Source organism: Equus przewalskii, chromosome 18 (genome assembly GCF_037783145.1).
Source record: "Equus przewalskii isolate Varuska chromosome 18, EquPr2, whole genome shotgun sequence".
Lineage (NCBI taxonomy): Eukaryota > Metazoa > Chordata > Mammalia > Perissodactyla > Equidae > Equus > Equus przewalskii.
The window spans coordinates 2,957,849-2,975,284 of record NC_091848.1 but is presented as its reverse complement, the minus strand read 5'-3'; the positions used below and the strand labels follow the sequence as shown (position 1 = coordinate 2,975,284).

General features: G+C 35.6%; 1 protein-coding gene across 1 annotated transcript in view; it reads left to right on the top strand.

The window, feature by feature from the left end:
• Positions 1-17,436, top strand: part of SMC4 (structural maintenance of chromosomes 4) — a 36,098-nt gene that overhangs the window by 11,032 nt on the left and 7,630 nt on the right. The window contains exons 7-17 of the mRNA XM_070582982.1: positions 220-347; positions 827-967; positions 1,710-1,860; positions 3,228-3,392; positions 5,373-5,606; positions 7,099-7,284; positions 8,721-8,882; positions 11,978-12,203; positions 12,284-12,363; positions 13,758-13,910; positions 15,006-15,132. Coding sequence (XP_070439083.1) covers positions 220-347; positions 827-967; positions 1,710-1,860; positions 3,228-3,392; positions 5,373-5,606; positions 7,099-7,284; positions 8,721-8,882; positions 11,978-12,203; positions 12,284-12,363; positions 13,758-13,910; positions 15,006-15,132 — 1,753 coding nt within the window. The remainder of the gene's footprint in view (positions 1-219; positions 348-826; positions 968-1,709; positions 1,861-3,227; positions 3,393-5,372; positions 5,607-7,098; positions 7,285-8,720; positions 8,883-11,977; positions 12,204-12,283; positions 12,364-13,757; positions 13,911-15,005; positions 15,133-17,436) is intronic.

Genomic DNA, 17,436 nt, shown 5'->3' with positions numbered 1-17,436 from the left:
TGATTAACAAATTTTACTTAGTCAAATATTTGTTTAATAGATCATAATTATTACTGACAAATGTTCACTGTTTTAGATTTAATTTTATATTTTTCTTATTGACATTTAAGGTGAGCATTGTTTTATTAGTATAGTTTATATGTTTTTGTCTGGCATATTTTAAATTCAGATTGTACATAAGATGTGTATTTGAACAATCGATACGCTTAATTTTTGTAGTTAAACAGAGTTAAGATGGTGGAAAAGGAAAAGGACGCCTTAGAAGGAGAGAAAAACATAGCCATTGAATTTCTTACCTTGGAAAATGATATATTTAGAAAAAAGAATCATGTTTGTCAATATTACATGTAAGTACCTTAGTTTATCAATTTTTGTATTCGTTTCTGACATTATCAAAGCCATTCTCTTTTCCTATATTAGAGAAATGTAAAGACTGAGGTGAAAAAAATTCTAAAATTTGTTTTAAGTGTTGAATTCATTGAATTAGGGTTTTTTGCCATAGTATTGAAGTTGACTTTCAAGTATCCTACTTTAAGTTGGGAGGTGGGTTCACAAGTATTTGTTACTGTACTTAATAGTTTACATATACGTTCTTTTTAACGTATGTAATAGCAAATCTAATTTTGTTAATATGGAACCTATTTTGTTCCTAATTCTAGCCTTGACCGTGGGTTAGGGTTTTTGCCTTCTCAATAACCCTACGTAATTAATTGTAAACTGACTACAGTTAAGAATGCTTTAGAAACAGCTGATTTTACTAAAATAGTTGTATAATTTTAGAAGTAGAATTTTAGGATCTCCAATCCCTTTTCTTTCCTCCCTCTAGTTATGATCTGCAGAAACGAATTGCTGAAATGGAAACTCAAAAGGAAAAGATTCATGAAGATACCAAAGAAATTAATGAGAAAAGCAATATACTGTCAAATGAAATGAAAGCTAAGAATAAAGCTGTAAAAGACATAGAGAAGTAATACTCTTTTGGAAAGTACTAAAAGTATTTAGATTCAGTTAATTTTATTACCTGTATGTTTGTCTATACATAAACTTACTGCCAGCACACATGGGTGTCATACATTTGCCAGCATATAAAATGGTTTTCTTTTGCAAGCAAAAAATTTAATTGCCCTGCATCCAGTTCATCATTGGTACAGAGTGAGTGCCCACCACTGAAGTCTTAAAATAATGGAAGATGCTACCCCCTAGTGGCAGAACACAGTAACACGAAACGTCACAGCAGAAATAGGAATTTGACCCGAGGAGGTTACTTGTCAGGAATAAACAATCCACAGATCTAATTGATGTAGAATTGGGGTTAGAATAGATAGATTTTTTTACATTTTCATTATGACCTTTCTTTGTGTCAATATTCAGTGACACCAATATCTTACCTATGCAGTTTCTTTTTCTTTAAAATGAGTTTTACTTATTTTTATGGTAAAGTTTTTCTGTATGTAGATATTATAGTCACTGGAAAATGTAGTATTTCTTATCCAGCTTAGAAGGGCGAAATAACTCTCATAATCGCACATTTTAACAGTTCCCTCAAATAGGGGGTGAGTGGAGGATCAGCTTGATATAGGTAGTTTTAAGATCATACCTTATAAGAGGTTGGTCACATTCACAGAAGTGTCTCAGACAGGGTATGTAATATGGCTTTAAAATACGTGAATATCTAAAATAGTGACTGATAAGTTTTCTTGCTTTGCTAGGAAACTGAATAAAATTACAAAATTTATTGAAGAGAACAAAGAAAAATTTACACAACTAGATTTGGAAGATGTTCAAGTTAGAGAAAAATTAAAACATGCTACAAGTAAAGCCAAAAAACTGGAGAAACAACTTCAAAAAGATAAAGAAAAGGTAGGTTTGAGGGAAAAAATTCTTAAAATATCATGTCTGAATATCAGATCCAGTTTTCATTATTTTTCATGGATTTTCTTGCCCATTATTACCTAAGATGATGAGTTGGGATTCTGAGTGTTAGTGTTAGAGTTTGTCTCCGAACCTGATTTTTTTCCACAGGGACGTCTTGCATCCATTGACTTTGAGTTTTAGTTTATGTTACTATGATACACGTTGGGAAAACATTTACTAAATAATTAATTCAACCTTGGTGATAAAATTTTCTTTTCTCCTAGGGTAGTGGTTTAAAAAGATATTTTGGTTATGTATTATAGACTTGTAAAAACATTACCTGCCTCCTACAAAAATCAAGTTAAACATATCGGAGCAGGAGTTCCTCCTTAAAAACGAGGGAAGAGGAAGCTCATAATTTACAGCAAGAGATTGATAGCTATTCTGAGGTTTAAAAAAGATAAAATTTGGACTAGAATGTCTAATTTGCTAGAAGCGAGACTCTAATTAACTTGGGACCTTTCAAACTATATTCCTAGGTCTATCAGATATCAGTAGATATGACACCTAAATCACCTCCCCCCAGAAAAGCTTTGTACCCTATAATTACATGGTAATTATAATACAGGCTCTGCTTTACCTTATGAGCATTTTCCAAATCATTTGTTTACAAAATACTTTCTCCTCAGTATGGTAACAAACCTTATGTGAATCAATGTTTTAGGAACAGTATTTCAGGAAGTGTTGAACTTCTCTGGTACTAGATAATTAGAATAAACAAAATAACATGGATTTGAGAGTAACCCCTAAATTGGACAGGCCAAGCCAAATGTTACTGTTATTGGAGGTATTAGCCTTTAGGCATCAAATGTAGATAAGTGATTGTTACCAGAAGGTATTAATGGAATAAAATGTTAGCCTACATCGTGACTCTGGAAGGGTAAAGTCATGAAAGATCTTAGAATTTGAGGGAAGCTGGAGGGCATAAAGGTAATTTGTGGTAAGTTGTAATATACCATGATGGGTAGTTTATAAGATTATGTGGAATTAGGAAATTCTGTATAGTCAGAGCGTATTAACAGGTAAAGAAAGATCATTGTAGGCTGAACTTAGAACCAGAAGGAATAAAGACCTAATGCCCGGCCAGGGAGAATTTTGTTTACTTAAGGTATCAACACATCATAGAATTAGACTGAGAGACTCTAGAAATTGCAGTGAATGGTTAAGAAAGTACTTACTAAAGCCACCTAGTTCAAATCTGATTACGAAGAAAGCTGCGAAGACCCCGAGAAATGCTTTTAAGTAAGTCAAATATTGATGGTATTGGATAGCCTAAAGGTACATTGTCCGGTAAGGTTGTTTTATAATCTTAGGTTGAAGAATTTAAAAGTGTACCTGCCAAGAGTGAGAATATCATAACTGAATCGACAGCTAGAAGCAATGCCCTTGAGAAGGACAAAGAGAAAGAAGAAGAAAAACTAAAGGAAGTTATGGACAGCCTTAAACAGGAAACACAAGGACTTCAAAAAGAAAAGGAAGTAAGATTCTTTATGAGTTGTTTATTTTGGTGTCTTTTTTTAACTTGAAGATTGTTTCTGTAGTAATAGTAGAAACTGAACTATTAGAAGAAGTTTGAACATTCCCAACATTCCTAGCTAGATTCCCCTTCTTTGCTTTCTGCTGTCCCATTTTTTAAAAAAGTAACTGAATGAGAATTTATAATGGTAATGAAAATGGGACACGTCAGATACTTTGTTATATATGCCATTCTTTGTTAATCATGTTGATTTCATCATCAAACTTTTTCATCATCGCTTAAATTATTTTCGTGGTAACTTAAATTGGTTACCACCTATTAAAAACCTGGGACCACACTAACCACAGGCTGACATCTCCCTTTGCTTCTGTAGCTCTTGTGTAATAGTTTAAAACCATGGCTCTTATGTCAGTTTTTGATTCAAATCTAGGTCTGTCACTTATCTCCGATCTTGTGCAAGTTATTATGTCTCCCACTCATCTTCCTCAAAATGGGGAAGGAAATATTACCCATTATGTGACTCTCTGTGAAAATAAAATGTATATATATTTGTGTAAGGTGCTTAGAAAGTAAAAAATTAATAAATGTTAGCTATTACATTATTTTAGCACTTCATTAATAAAACAAGAGAGCTGACGTTATCACATTGATATGTCTTATCTACCCAATAAGAGTATAAGCATGAAGTTTAGCTATCTTTATTTATACTCACCACAGCCTTTTTGACAACACTGAGCATGTTAAATATATATTTTAATAGATAACAGTAATTGAGTTGACTTAACGTAAGTCAGTTAGGTTATTTAAGACTTAGGTACATAAGTTACAGACTTGTGTACAGCCTTTCTATGTTAGTTATACCTCAATAAAGTGGCTTCTGTTTTTTTAAGTTACAGACGTAATAGATTCTGTTTTGGAAAATGGACGTGTTCTTAATGTCACACTACAAAACTTTGTAAGTAGGATGCCCATGTGATAAAGTGACAATGGATAGTACAGTAACTTTCTTGACAAAATACTTTATAGATGGAGATTTTCACATTTGTTCATCTAACATAAATTGAGTATGCCTGTGTGCCTTGGCATCCTGTGTTAATGACAAAGCCAGGACTCACATCCAGATGTCTTCTTTCCTCAACATAGTGTAGTAGCTAAAAACAGAGGCTCTGCCACTTACAAGTGAGTGCATGACTTTTGAGCAAGTTATTTAAACTTGGATCTCAGTTTCCTCAAAATGTGCATAACGATGGTATTTACCTCATGGGATTGTTATGTTAAGGAATTAATATGTACAAAACATTCAGAACAGTGCCTAGAACATAGTGAGCAGTGCGTGTGTGTTAATGTTCATGGTATTCACTATCACACATTTAAACTGATTAATATTCCTGGGCCTGTTCCCTTGTGTGTAAAATGAAAGGGCTGGGCTTTTGTAAGGGCCTTTCTTATGCCATTATTCTAATAAATAGATCCTTTCTACACAGTCAATTATATAGCCCAAAGTTTCTACTTTCAGATCATGACTAGTGTTGAGGATTACCTGGCCTTACCTCTAAAACTTTTTCAACATAAAAAGATTTTCAACATAAATATACTTGAGGAACCTTTCTGCTGAATAGTCCTTATACCCCACTATTTCTGGTAAGATAATGTGGAACAACCATAGAATCTAGAGTTTAGACCCAAGTTTTTGTTCTCTTTCAACCATTCCTTTTTTGTGGGTTTTAATCTCTAAAATGAGCATACTATTGTCTGCTTTATTAAGCTCTTGTGAAATCAGTTAGGAAAAGACTTTATGTACGGTGAACATTGGCCACGAGGCAAAAACTATTAGTCTATTCCACTTGTAAGAATTATTTATTTCTGTGTGTTAGGCTTGTACGATCTGTGAAGTTGAATTCAAAATGTATGGTTTCCATTTCAGTTTAGGTTTGAAAACACAATTATTTCTCATTTAATGGGGTCTGTCATCTTTTAACAGAGTCTGGAGAAAGAACTTATGGGTTTCAGCAAATCAGTAAATGAAGCACGTTCAAAGATGGATGTAGCCCAATCAGAACTCGATATCTATCTCAGTCGTCATAATACTGCAGTGTCTCAATTAAGTAAGGCCAAGGAAGCTCTACTTGCAGCTTCTGAGACTCTCAAAGAAAGGAAAGCTGCGATTGGAGATATAGAAGCAACACTCCCTCACACTGAACACGAATTGAAGGAGGTATATCTTTGTTACTGTATTTCATCTGAACGTTGTTTAGCAACCCTAGTTTTATATTTTTTTTTCTTTTAATCTCAACATCTTAAGTGATTGGCATATAGGGATTTTTTTTTTCATTTACTGTAATCTTCCCCAAAAGCATAGGGTCGGTATTTCATTATTCCATCAGATATGAACTGAGACTTTCGAGAAACTAACAGTGTTCTCCCCAGAAGCGTTGAACAACAAAGACCACTGCCCCCACCACCGTTATTTCCCATGGAAATAATTTTTAACAAAAGAAAATTTGTGTTTCCCTAAATCTAGAGAGTAGACAACTTATATAAGGGTAAATGAAAAACATATATGTATGAATGAATATGCAAACCAGCTATCTTGGTGTGTTTTTTCTGCTTTTGAATTTATGGATACAGTTTCTTTGTTGGGACTACAAACTGTTTATAAACTAATCAAGATAACTAGTTTAGCTCATTGCTCCCCCTCCTATCCTTGAATGAATTAGATATCTGAGGAGTTTCATAACTTGAATCTCTAAAGCCTCACTAGGCAAGATGGCAATAGAAAATGCTGTTTGAAGAGAAATTATACTGAAAATAAAGTCTTTCATTTTAGTAAATGCACACTATTTGGTTGTCAGGGAATTGCATGACCATGTAGAATTTAAATGTAAACTTAAGTTATATACAGTGACCACTTCCATCTTCCTGGTAATTCTGTTTGTTTTTGGGTAAATCATTATCTGTAACTTCAGCTTTTACGTTACACCAGTATGACTGGTAATAGAGGTAATAATTTTAAAGCCAGGAGATGAGGAAGAATGTCAGGAAAAAATGGCTGCTCTAACATGGAGATTGGGAAACTGAGAGTTTTACGTTTTTTTGTGTCGATGTGTGTGGTTCTTCTCTTGTTGACCACTTGGCATTTTTGTGTAGCAATAGTACTGTTCATTCATCATGCTCCTCCCCTTTATTTCAGAGCTGTGCTTTCTTTGGTTTTTTGCCCCGTTAATTAGGTATAATAATGTATATTGTATATAATAACATAATAAATGTTTCCTTTATTATTTAGAAAGCAAAGCACAATATAACCGTAGTCCTGCCCAGTCACCCATATCTAGAGTCCTATAACCAGGTCTGTTGTTAATTAGTGTAGAACTTAAGAATTAGGACACACTCATGCATCACCATGTAAGTGCCAAACTGGGATTCCCACAGCCCCAGCTCCACATGCCCTAGCAATCAATGTGCTACTCCTAGAACCATACTGCACTTACGTTCCTTATTATTCACCCAAATAGTTTATGTCCCCTTTGAAATAGAAAACTCATCCATATTTTGCAAAATCAAATCAGCAGTTGCAACATGGCAGCTTAGTGCTGGTTCAAGTGTTTATTGTTGGTCTTTTCCTTCTTTTTTGAGGCATTACAACTAATTCTGTGCTGTGATTGGGCATATTGCTTCTGCGATTCATTTTCTGAACATTTCACTTTCAGAAAGAAAAGGAACTTCAAAAACTTACAAAGGAAGAAATAAATTTTAAAAGTTTGGTTCGTGATCTTTTCCAAAAAGTTGAAGAAGCAAAGAGTTCCTTAGCAGTGAATCGAAGTAGGGGGAAAGTCCTTGATGCAATAATTCAAGAAAAAAAATCTGGCAGGATTCCAGGAATATATGGAAGATTGGTAAAGTAGATTTATTTGGAAATGACTATACATTTTTCTCAAAAACTTTGTAAATAATTTTCTTACCTTGATTTAAATAACTGTGTGTGAGTGTCACTGTACATAAAATAACGTTCATTTTTGTTTTAAAGAACATTCGTTTTTAACCATTTTGCTCTTAGGCATGATAAAATTTTTTGTGGTATGGATTCTCTCATTATAGTTTTTTGGGGTTTTTTTTTTTTAGTTTTTTTTTTTTTTTATTAATGTTATGATAGATTTCAACCTTGTGAGATTTCAGTTGTACATTATAGTTTTTTTAATTATAATCATTTTAATACCAAGAAGAAAAACTAACTCTAATAGTGACAAACAAACTTAGAAATCTAGTTTCTCTTTTTTTTAGAAAACAAGAATTTGATAAAGTATATTCTGGGTTTTATAACATATTGAAGGTTATAGCTAGAGTTTAGGGAAGTCAAAAAGGGATAATGTAGAAACCTAAGGCTAGCAATGATGGAGACCATTACTGATCCTGAGCCTAAAGAGGGAATTTAGATGTGGCCATGGCTAGAGGGTAGCCTCGAGGAAACAGGGAAAATAAATATTTAACCCCATTTCTCAACTACCGTGCCATCTCTAACTGATGCCTCACATTGGCAGAAGCTAGAGAGCCAGAGGAACTGTTTGATGTGGTCCTTGAGTCGGCCTTCCTGAGAAGGGAGCAGAAGAGAGGGATTCAGAAGGGCAGCTGGAAATTACCCAGCATAGTTGCTCCCATGTTTGTCAAGACACTTCCACCTTATTTTCTTGATACACAATTTGATCCTAAACATTTGCTCTCAAGGAAAACTAAAGCTAGTCAGTGAATGCTGCTTGATAGCTAATTTATCAAAGTTTTATTTGTTGTTTTGCTTATAGTACTTTTAGGCTTCAAATCTTTATATGTTCTCATACTGTGAAAACAGTTCTCATTTTGTGCTCTAATTAAAAATTCAAACACTGCATATCCAAAAACTTTTAAAAGGTAGATTAAAAACTTCAGTAGTGATTGTCTCTGCAAAAGGGGAAGGTTGAGGGCCAGCCGCGTGGTTAAGTTCAGTGTGCTCTGCTTTGGCAGCCTGGATTCAGTTCCTGAGCACAGACCTACACCACTCCTATGTCTGTGGCCATGCTGTGGCAGTGGCTCGCATAGAAAAAGAAGAAGATTGTCAGTGGATGTTAGCCCAGGGTGAATCATCCTCAGCAAAAAGAAGAAGGGGAAGGTTAAATGAGAGGAACACTTAGATTACTTAGCTTTTTCATTATGTACCCTTGTACTTTTTAAAACTATGTGTAAGTATAGTTTTTCAAGTAAAAGCAGCTTGAAAAAAATCTATATGAATAGTAATGAAATGATCCTGTGCCTAATTCCTTGCTCATTTTCTGTTGGTTTTCCCCCTCCTCTTAATTATTAGGGGGACTTAGGAGCAATTGATGAAAAATACGATGTTGCTATTTCATCCTGTTGTCATGCATTAGACTACATTGTTGTTGAGTCTATTGATACAGCCCAAGAATGTGTAAACTTCCTTAAAAGACAAAATATCGGAGTTGCAACCTTTATAGGTTTGGATAAGGTGGGTATTCATAATTTAATTTTTAAATACCAACTGTTTTTTGATTGAATCCTAGCTTTTTTTCATAGTTATTCAGTGAACACCTGATAGGTTTTGAGGATTAGTTTAGGCTCTCGGGTTATGTGGTTGTGAAAAAACATTTTCTAATGCCCCTTCTAAAGGAACATACATTCCAATGTTAGAGTGACTGATAGTTTACGTTTCTAACTTGCATCATCAATAACTGCTTCTAAAAAATGATAAGGGGGCCGGCCCAGTGGCACAGCGTTTACGTTCACATGTTCCACTTCAGCAGCCTGGGGTTCGCTGGTTCAGATCCCGGGTGCAGACCTGTGCACCGCTTGTCAAGCCACACTGTGGCAGGCATCCCACATGTAAAGTAGGGGAAGATGGGCAGGATGTTAGCTCAGGGCCAGTCTTCCTCAGCAAGAAGAAGAGCATTGGCAGCAGATGTTAGCTCAGAGCTAATCTTCCTCAAAAAATGATAAAACCTTTATTGAGATAGAATTCACATACCATAAAATTCCCCATTTTAAGATATGCAGTTCAGTGAGTTTTAGTGTATTCGCATGGTTGTTCAACCATGACCACTGTCTTAATTCCAGAATATTTTCATCACCCCAGAGACCTCAAACACATTAGCAGTCAGTACCCGTACCCTACCCCCCAACCCCCTGCTCAAGCAACCTCTAATCTACTTTCTGTCTCTCTAGATTTACCTATTCTGGACATGTTATAGAAATGGAATCATGCAATATGCAACCTTTTGTGTATGGCTGCTTTCATATAGCAGGTTTTCAAAGTTCATCTATGTTGTAGCACTTCATTCCTTTTTATTGCCAAATTTGTAATTCCATTGTATCGCTGTACCACATTTTCTTTATCCATCTGTCAGTTGATGGGCATTTGGGTTGTCTCTTGCCTTGGCTATTATGGAAAATGCTGCTATGAACATTCATTTATAAGTTTTTGTGCAGACATGTTTTTAATTCTCTTGGTTTAATATCTAGGGGTGGAATTGCTGGGTCACATGTTAACTTTAACTTCTTGAGGAACTGCCACACGGTTTTCCGCAGTGCCTGCGCTGTTTCCTACCAACAGTGAATGAGGGTTCCAATTTGTTTACATCCTCACCAACATTTGTTATTGTACATTTTTTTTTTTTTTAAGATTTTTTTTTTTTTTTTTTTTCCTTTTTCTCCCCAAAGCACCCTGGTACATAGTTGTGTATTCTTCGTTGTGGGTTCCTCTAGTTGTGGCATGTGGGACGCTGCCTCAGCGTGGTCTGACGAGCAGTGCCATGTCCGCGCCCAGGATTCGAACCGACGAAACACTGGGCCGCCTGCAGCGGAGCGCGCGAACTTAACCACTCGGCCACGGGGCCAGCCCCTGTTATTGTACATTTTTTTGATTATAGCTATCGTAGTGGTTGTGAAGTGATATCTCGTTGTGGTTTTGATTTGCATTTCCTGATGACTAAAGGTGTTGAATAGCTTTTCATGTGCTTATTGGCCATTTGTTTATGTTTGGAGAAATGTCTATTCAAATCCTTTGTCCTTTTGTTAATTGGTTTATTTGGCTTTGTTGTTGAATCATAAGAGTTTTTTATATATTCTGGATATAAATATCTTGTCAGGTATATGATTTGCAATTAATTGCTCCCATTCTCTGGGTTGTCTTCACTTTCTTGATGGTGTCCTCTGAAGCACAAAATTTTTTAATTTTGATAAAGTGCAATTTTTTTTTCAGTTTGATTGCTTATGTTTGGGGTGTCATCTAAAAAACAACTGCATAATCCAAGGGCACAGTTATTTACCTCCTCTGTTTTCTTCTAAGACTTTTATAGTTTTAGCTTTTACATTTAGGTTTTTAATCCATGTTCCTTTTATAACAGTGTAAAGTAGGAGTCCAACTATGGTCTTATTCATGTGGATATCTAGTTCCAACATCATTTGTTGGAAAAACTATTCTTGCCCCATAGAATTTTCTTGGCACCCTTGTCAAACATGAACTGACCATAAATGTCAGGGTTTATTTTTGGACTCTCCATTTATCTGTACATCTGTCCTTGCACTAGTACCACACTGTCTTGATTTCTGTAGCTTTGTAGTAAGTTTTGAAATGAGGAGTCCTCTAATTTTGTTCTTTCATATCAAGATTGTTTTGGCTATTCTGAGTCCCTGTAATTTCCATATGAATTTTAAGATCAACTAGTCAATTTCTGCAAAACAAGGAGCAACTAGTATTTTGATGCAAGTTGGATTGACTCTGTAGACCAATTTGTGTATTGCTATCTTAATATTAAATCTTAAATCCATGAACCTGGACTGTCTTCCTTTATTTAGGTTTAATTTCATATTATTATGTTTGGTAGCCTTCAGTGTACGGTCATGTGTCTCTTTTGTTAAATTTACTCCTAAGTTTTTGGCTTTTTTTTAATATAATATTGTAAATGGAATTTTCTTAATCTCATTTTCAGATTATTCATTGCTAGTGTATAGAAATACAACTAATTTTTGTATAATGATCTTGTATCCTGCAACTTTGCTGAATTCATGTTTGTTTTAATAGTTTTTTTTGTGTGTGAATTCCTTAGCATTTTCTATATATAAGATCATGTCCTCTAAGGGGCCGGCTGGGTGGAGCAGCAGTTAAGTTTGCACGTCCCGCTTCTTGGCGGCCTGGGGTTCGCCAGTTCGGAACCCAGTTGTGGACATGGCACTGCTTGGCAAAAGCCATGCTGTAGTAGGCATCCCACATATAAAGTAGAGGAAGATAGGCATGGATGTTAGCTCAGGGCCAGTCTTCCTCAGCAAAAAGGAGGATTGGCAGTAGTTAGCTCAGGGCTAATCTTCCTCAAACGATAATTAATTAATTAAATAATTAAATAAAAATTTAAAAAAATAAGAGATCACGTCCTCTAAATAGTTTTACAGTAACTTCTTTTAAGATAACAGTGAAGTAGTACTCAATTACGCAGATACTCAGAACCTTGTATACGTATCCTTACATTTTATACATGTGTATTACTTATGTAAATGACACCTAAAAGAAATTATATATTCTTTTAATATATATATATTTTTTACTTTCAGATGGCAGTATGGGCAAAGAAAATGACCAAAATTCAAACTCCTGAAAATACTCCTCGGTTATTTGATTTAGTAAAAGTAAAAGATGAGAAAATTCGCCAAGCTTTTTACTTTGCTTTACGGGATACCTTAGTAGCTGACAACTTAGATCAAGCCACAAGAGTAGCATATCAAAAAGATAGAAGATGGAGAGTGGTAACGTTACAGGGACAAATCATAGAACAGTCAGGTAATGGTGGTTTCTTTCCTGCCATTGAGTTTATTTGACCTTGCTGGGGCAGATATTAAGTCTGACTTTCTGTTTTCCAGGCACAATGACTGGTGGTGGAAGCAAAGTCATGAAAGGAAGGATGGGTTCATCGGTGGTTGTTGAAATCTCTGAAGATGAGGTCAGCATATCTAAAATTATAGGCACACTTAAAAAAAAATTAACGTACATGCTATAAAGTTTAGCCGTTGTAAGTGGACTGTACTCAAATTTTATATTAACAGATTGGATTTTCTATAAATGACTAATATATAAGCTGTGGGACTTTTCTAATGTGAAACCCTGTAAAGTTCTAAAAGTAAAACATGTTAATTAGAAAGTATAAGCTCAATGTATGTATCTTTTTTCTATTATTACATTTGGACCATATTGATATTTTATAATTTAACCATTTTACGTACTGTTTGACATTTAATTTTATGTTTTTTCACATAATTCTTGCTGTATTACATGATTTTTTTTTCTATTTCAGAATAATTCTTTAAGGTGTAAGTACAGCAAAGATATCTGATGCATGTTTCCAAATTTTATTTCAAAATATTTAATATGCCCACAAGTATATGAGAATACCAGGAAAAACTGCTGTGTTCCATTATTGCCCTCAAAACACTATATATACCTTTTTCTACCTTAAAAATGTACTTGAATGTCCTGAACACCTAACTTTTTCCAAAGAGTCGTACCTTCATTTTTTCCCATATTTTAAAACAGTTTATATCCTTCCACTTAAATATTTTCAGAGTATGCCTTCACTCAAATAATACGTGGCTATACAACACTTTAAAAAGCCTTTCCGGTGGGGGCAGCCCCGTTGCCGAGTGGTTAAGTTCACGCACTCTGCTTCGGCGGTCCAGGGTTTCACTGGTTCAGATCCTGGGTGTGGACATGGCACCACTCATCAGGCCATGGTGATGCGGCGTCCCACATGCCACAACTAGAAGGACCCACAACTAAAAATATACAACTATGTTCTGGGGGGATTTGGGGAGAAAAAGCAAAAAAAAAAAAGAAGAAGATTGGCAACAGTTGTTAGCTCAGGTGCGAATCATTAAAAAGAAAAAAAAAATGCCCTTCCTGGGCCTGCTTGGTGGCACAGCAGTTAAGTGCACACATTCTGCTTCAGTGGCCCGGGGTTCACTGGTTCAGATCCTGGGTGCTGACATGGCACCACTTGGCAAGCCATGCTGTGGTAGTCGTCCCACTTAAAAAGTAGAGGAAAATGGGCATAGATCTGAGCTCAGGGCCAGTCTTCCTCAGCAAAAAAGAGGAGGATTGGCAACAGTTAGCTCAGGGCTAATGTTCCTCAAAAAAAAAGCCTTTCCATCTGGTTCTATGATGCAGAAATTAGTTGACCATCTCCTAAGTTTTAGGATTGAGAATTGGACCTGGATTGTTTGGTTTTGTTCTAGTCTTTAGTATCAGACGTTTGGGTTTTCTTCATTTATAAGTTGATTTTGCTGTTAACCTGCAGTGACTTCTGGAGAAAACTTATTTCACTAGAATTCTTCTTCGTAGGTAAATAATATGGAATCACAGTTGCAGAAAGACTCTCAAAAAGCGGTGCAAATCCAAGAACAGAAAGTACAGCTGGAGGAAGCAGTAGTTAAGTTGAGGCATCGTGAACGAGAAATGAGGAATACACTAGAAAAGTTTACTGCAAGCATCCAGGTATTCTTTTATTAATACTAGCTGAAACTCGTGGAATTCAACAGCTATTTGACAGAATTGCTGTTTGGTTACAATTTTAAAATGTAAGGGAGGAGGAGGATGGGTCTCTGGGTGGAAAGCCTGTTTGTTGATGATTTTGTTACCTTGAGTACTAATGGATAAACACCTTGTCATGTGTTGCTCCGGCCACAGCTATTCCTGGTCTCCATTTGTACTCCATAGAGATGTGTCTTCCCTTAACAGCTATGTGATCCTTTCTTTTCATTCTCTTTTCAAAGTGTCATGTTTTCTTCATTATGAAAAAGCAATTGATGCCCACTTTCTTTTTTAAAAAACAAACAAAACCAAAAACAGTTTTCAGAAAATACCCAAAAGATCATCATTCTCAATTTTTGTTTATATAATACTTCACCTTTTTAATATAAATACCTAGTTTACATGTATGTGTTTATGTATATAGTAGATAGGGATATGCATATTAAATATGCATATGGCTTTTTAATGAGTTATACTAACTTTTCTTCACTTAATAAATTATAGTTTTATTTCCAAGCCAGTGCAAATTTACTTTGTTTGCAGTTGCGTTAGAGCATTTTGTTTGATTTGCATTGAGCAATTTGATAAATATTTTTCTGTGTTATTATCTACCCTGCTATGTTTAAAATATCCTTGTTAGGTAAACCTTTATAGACTCATCCAATTATTTCCTTAGGTTAGGTTCCTAAAATTACAATTATTACCTGGTGCCTGTATATCGTCGAAGGCATTCATTGCACAATGTCAAATTGTCCTGAAAGAGATGGTTGCAGTTTATTTGCGTATGTGGCTAGTAGTGTGCTAGTTCCAAGTCTTTGAACACTAAGTAGTCGTCAGTATGCTGTAAGTTTGCTACTCTGAAGTACTGAAAACTGGCATTTTAACTTGCCTTGGTAATGAGTTTACACATCATTTCGTGTGTTTTTTTGGCCATTTTCCTTTTTATACGTTAGTTGTTCATGTTTTCTGCCCTTTTCATGTTAGTGTTTCGATTTAAAATGTTTAAAGCAAATATTACTAAGTTAAAATACTGACCTTGAATGTTAAAACATTCTGTAGCGTTTATCAGAGCAAGAAGAATATTTGAATATCCAAGTTAAGGAACTTGAAGCTAATGTAATTGCTACAGCACCTGACCAAAAAAAGCAGAAATTGCTAGAAGAAAATGTTAGTGCTTTCAAAACAGGTATGTTTAAGGAAACAGACTTTTTTTGAGATTGTCAAAAACAGGTTTTTAATGTTTGAAATGTGTAAGATAACAGTTTGTAGAACAAAAATAGCTATTTATATTATGTGTGAGTCACTGCTGTTTTATGGTTTCTATTATTTCATTCTCGAATGGTTATAAAGTAAGTACTATTACAGTTAAAGTAAATACTGTTAAATTAAGTACTTCATTTGACTGATAAGGAAACTGAGTCCCAGAATGGTTTAAATAATTTGTCCAAAGGTCGCATAGCATGTGGTAGTATAGGAGTTCAGGACCAAGGCAGTCTGATTCCGAAATCCACCGTCTTAATTTCATACTTTGTATACTTTGGCTCAGTCTTCACAAGAACTTTTCAATACAGTAGTTGTTTTACAGACTAAGGAAACAGGATTTGGAGAAACTAAATCACTTAAACAAAAGCACAAAGGAAATAAATGGCATGCACATGAAGAAAAGTAGAATTTGTTTGAAAACTTAGAAAACATGTATTTTCCTTCCAGAACTTTCTCTTGTGTACATATAAACATGTAAGGGTTCTACCAAAATAGAATCTTTAAGCACGAAAGGGAATTTGTAGGCTCATAGTCAGAATAGGCTGTGAAATTGAAATTCCCTAATCATTCACTTGAACAGCCTTGCTTCTCTTACCGCATTGGCTTCTGTCGTAGATGTGCGTCTTATTCCAGGAGGAGGGAAGGGAGGGTTGTGATGACAGACTCTTTCCTGGCTTACAGTATCTTAGCGAATGACCCCAGCAAACACAGTGAGCTTTCATCACATCCTCTGGAAACAGACTCCGGTACAGTTTGGTTCATGAGCCAAGGAAGGCAAATAGTAATTGCCCATCCCAAAGAATTAGAGTGGAGGTGGAGCAATTATCGAAATGTTCCAAAAATGAGGGAGTTTCCTTCCAAAAGAAAAGGAGGTAAAAAGATGTTAAGCAGACAGATGTCCACATTGAATATTCATCTGTACCATATTAATTGTTTATTTTTGTGGTCATGTTTATCTGTGTTTAATACTAAGGCATTCACTCAAGTAGCATCTGGTACTGGCCATGCTTTGTTTTAGGTTCTGTTGATTAAGCAGTGAACAAAATAAAGTCTCTCTTTTCAAGGAGCTCACACTTAAGATGGGGAAGCTAAACCAGTATATTACATATTGTATCAGGTGGTGGTACTAAGTGGTAAGGATAACAGGACAAGGTGGGGATAGGGGGTCTGGTGGACACACTGGGTGAGACAGGCCTCTGCTGGAGACATTTAAGCGGAGATCCAAAGGAAGTTTGAGTGCTAACTCCGTGGATATTTGGGAGAAGAGCATTTCAAGAAGAATGTGGAGGAGTAAGTACCCAGGCCCTGAGGCAGGAGTATGCTAGCAGTTTCTAGGAACACAAGAAAGCCAGAGTGGCTAGAGTAAAGGATTGAAGAATCCAGATAGTGTAGGGCCTTATAGGCCATTGTCTCCAGGTGAAACAGAAAGCCATTGGAAAGTGATGTATAGGGAAGTGGCACAATTTGACAGGATTTTTTTTGCTTGCATTTATTTTGGATCTATACTGTGTTTTTACAGACACATTGACTTTACCCACACTCCTTTTCCTCCGTACAACCCACAGTATTTGTTGGGACTGCTTCGATGGTGCCTAGTCATCAGCTGAAAGATCAAAAATGTATTTGTGTGTCATTTATAGCAACACTTTCAGAGAAAGACTACAAGAATCTGTATTCTTGTTTGAAAAGGATGACTTGACTTTACTAGGAGCCCTATGTATATCTCCTCTTATGGAAATGCTGGCTATTATCAGTAGACTCTGTGAATGTCTAATATGGAAGACCCAAGTCTGCAAAGCATATCTTTAAGATTATTTCATTTTTACATTAATTTAGGTTTTAAAAATACCTCTCTGGCTAATGTGCAGGGAATAGAGTAAGGAGGGTGAGGTGTATAGAATAGTGACTTCAAAATTGCAGACTATATGTGCCACAGTTTTCCTCTTCTAATAGACATACTAATATAGATATCAAAAGAGAAATGCATGGTTGATACTTGAAAATAAGAAAATGTTCTAAAGGTTGGAACCCTTTCCAGCTGCATACCTGGCCCATCCCCCAGTGTAAGTCATAACACCATCCTCCACAGCAGCTGGTGCTCTACCCGACAAGTGAGCCGAGCACGCAGGTAGCCTAATGGAATTTCAACCAGAGAGAACATCGCCACTGTGAGTGAAACAGTTCCTTCAACAAATACAGTTATCTTAGACCTGAAAAAAGTTACTAG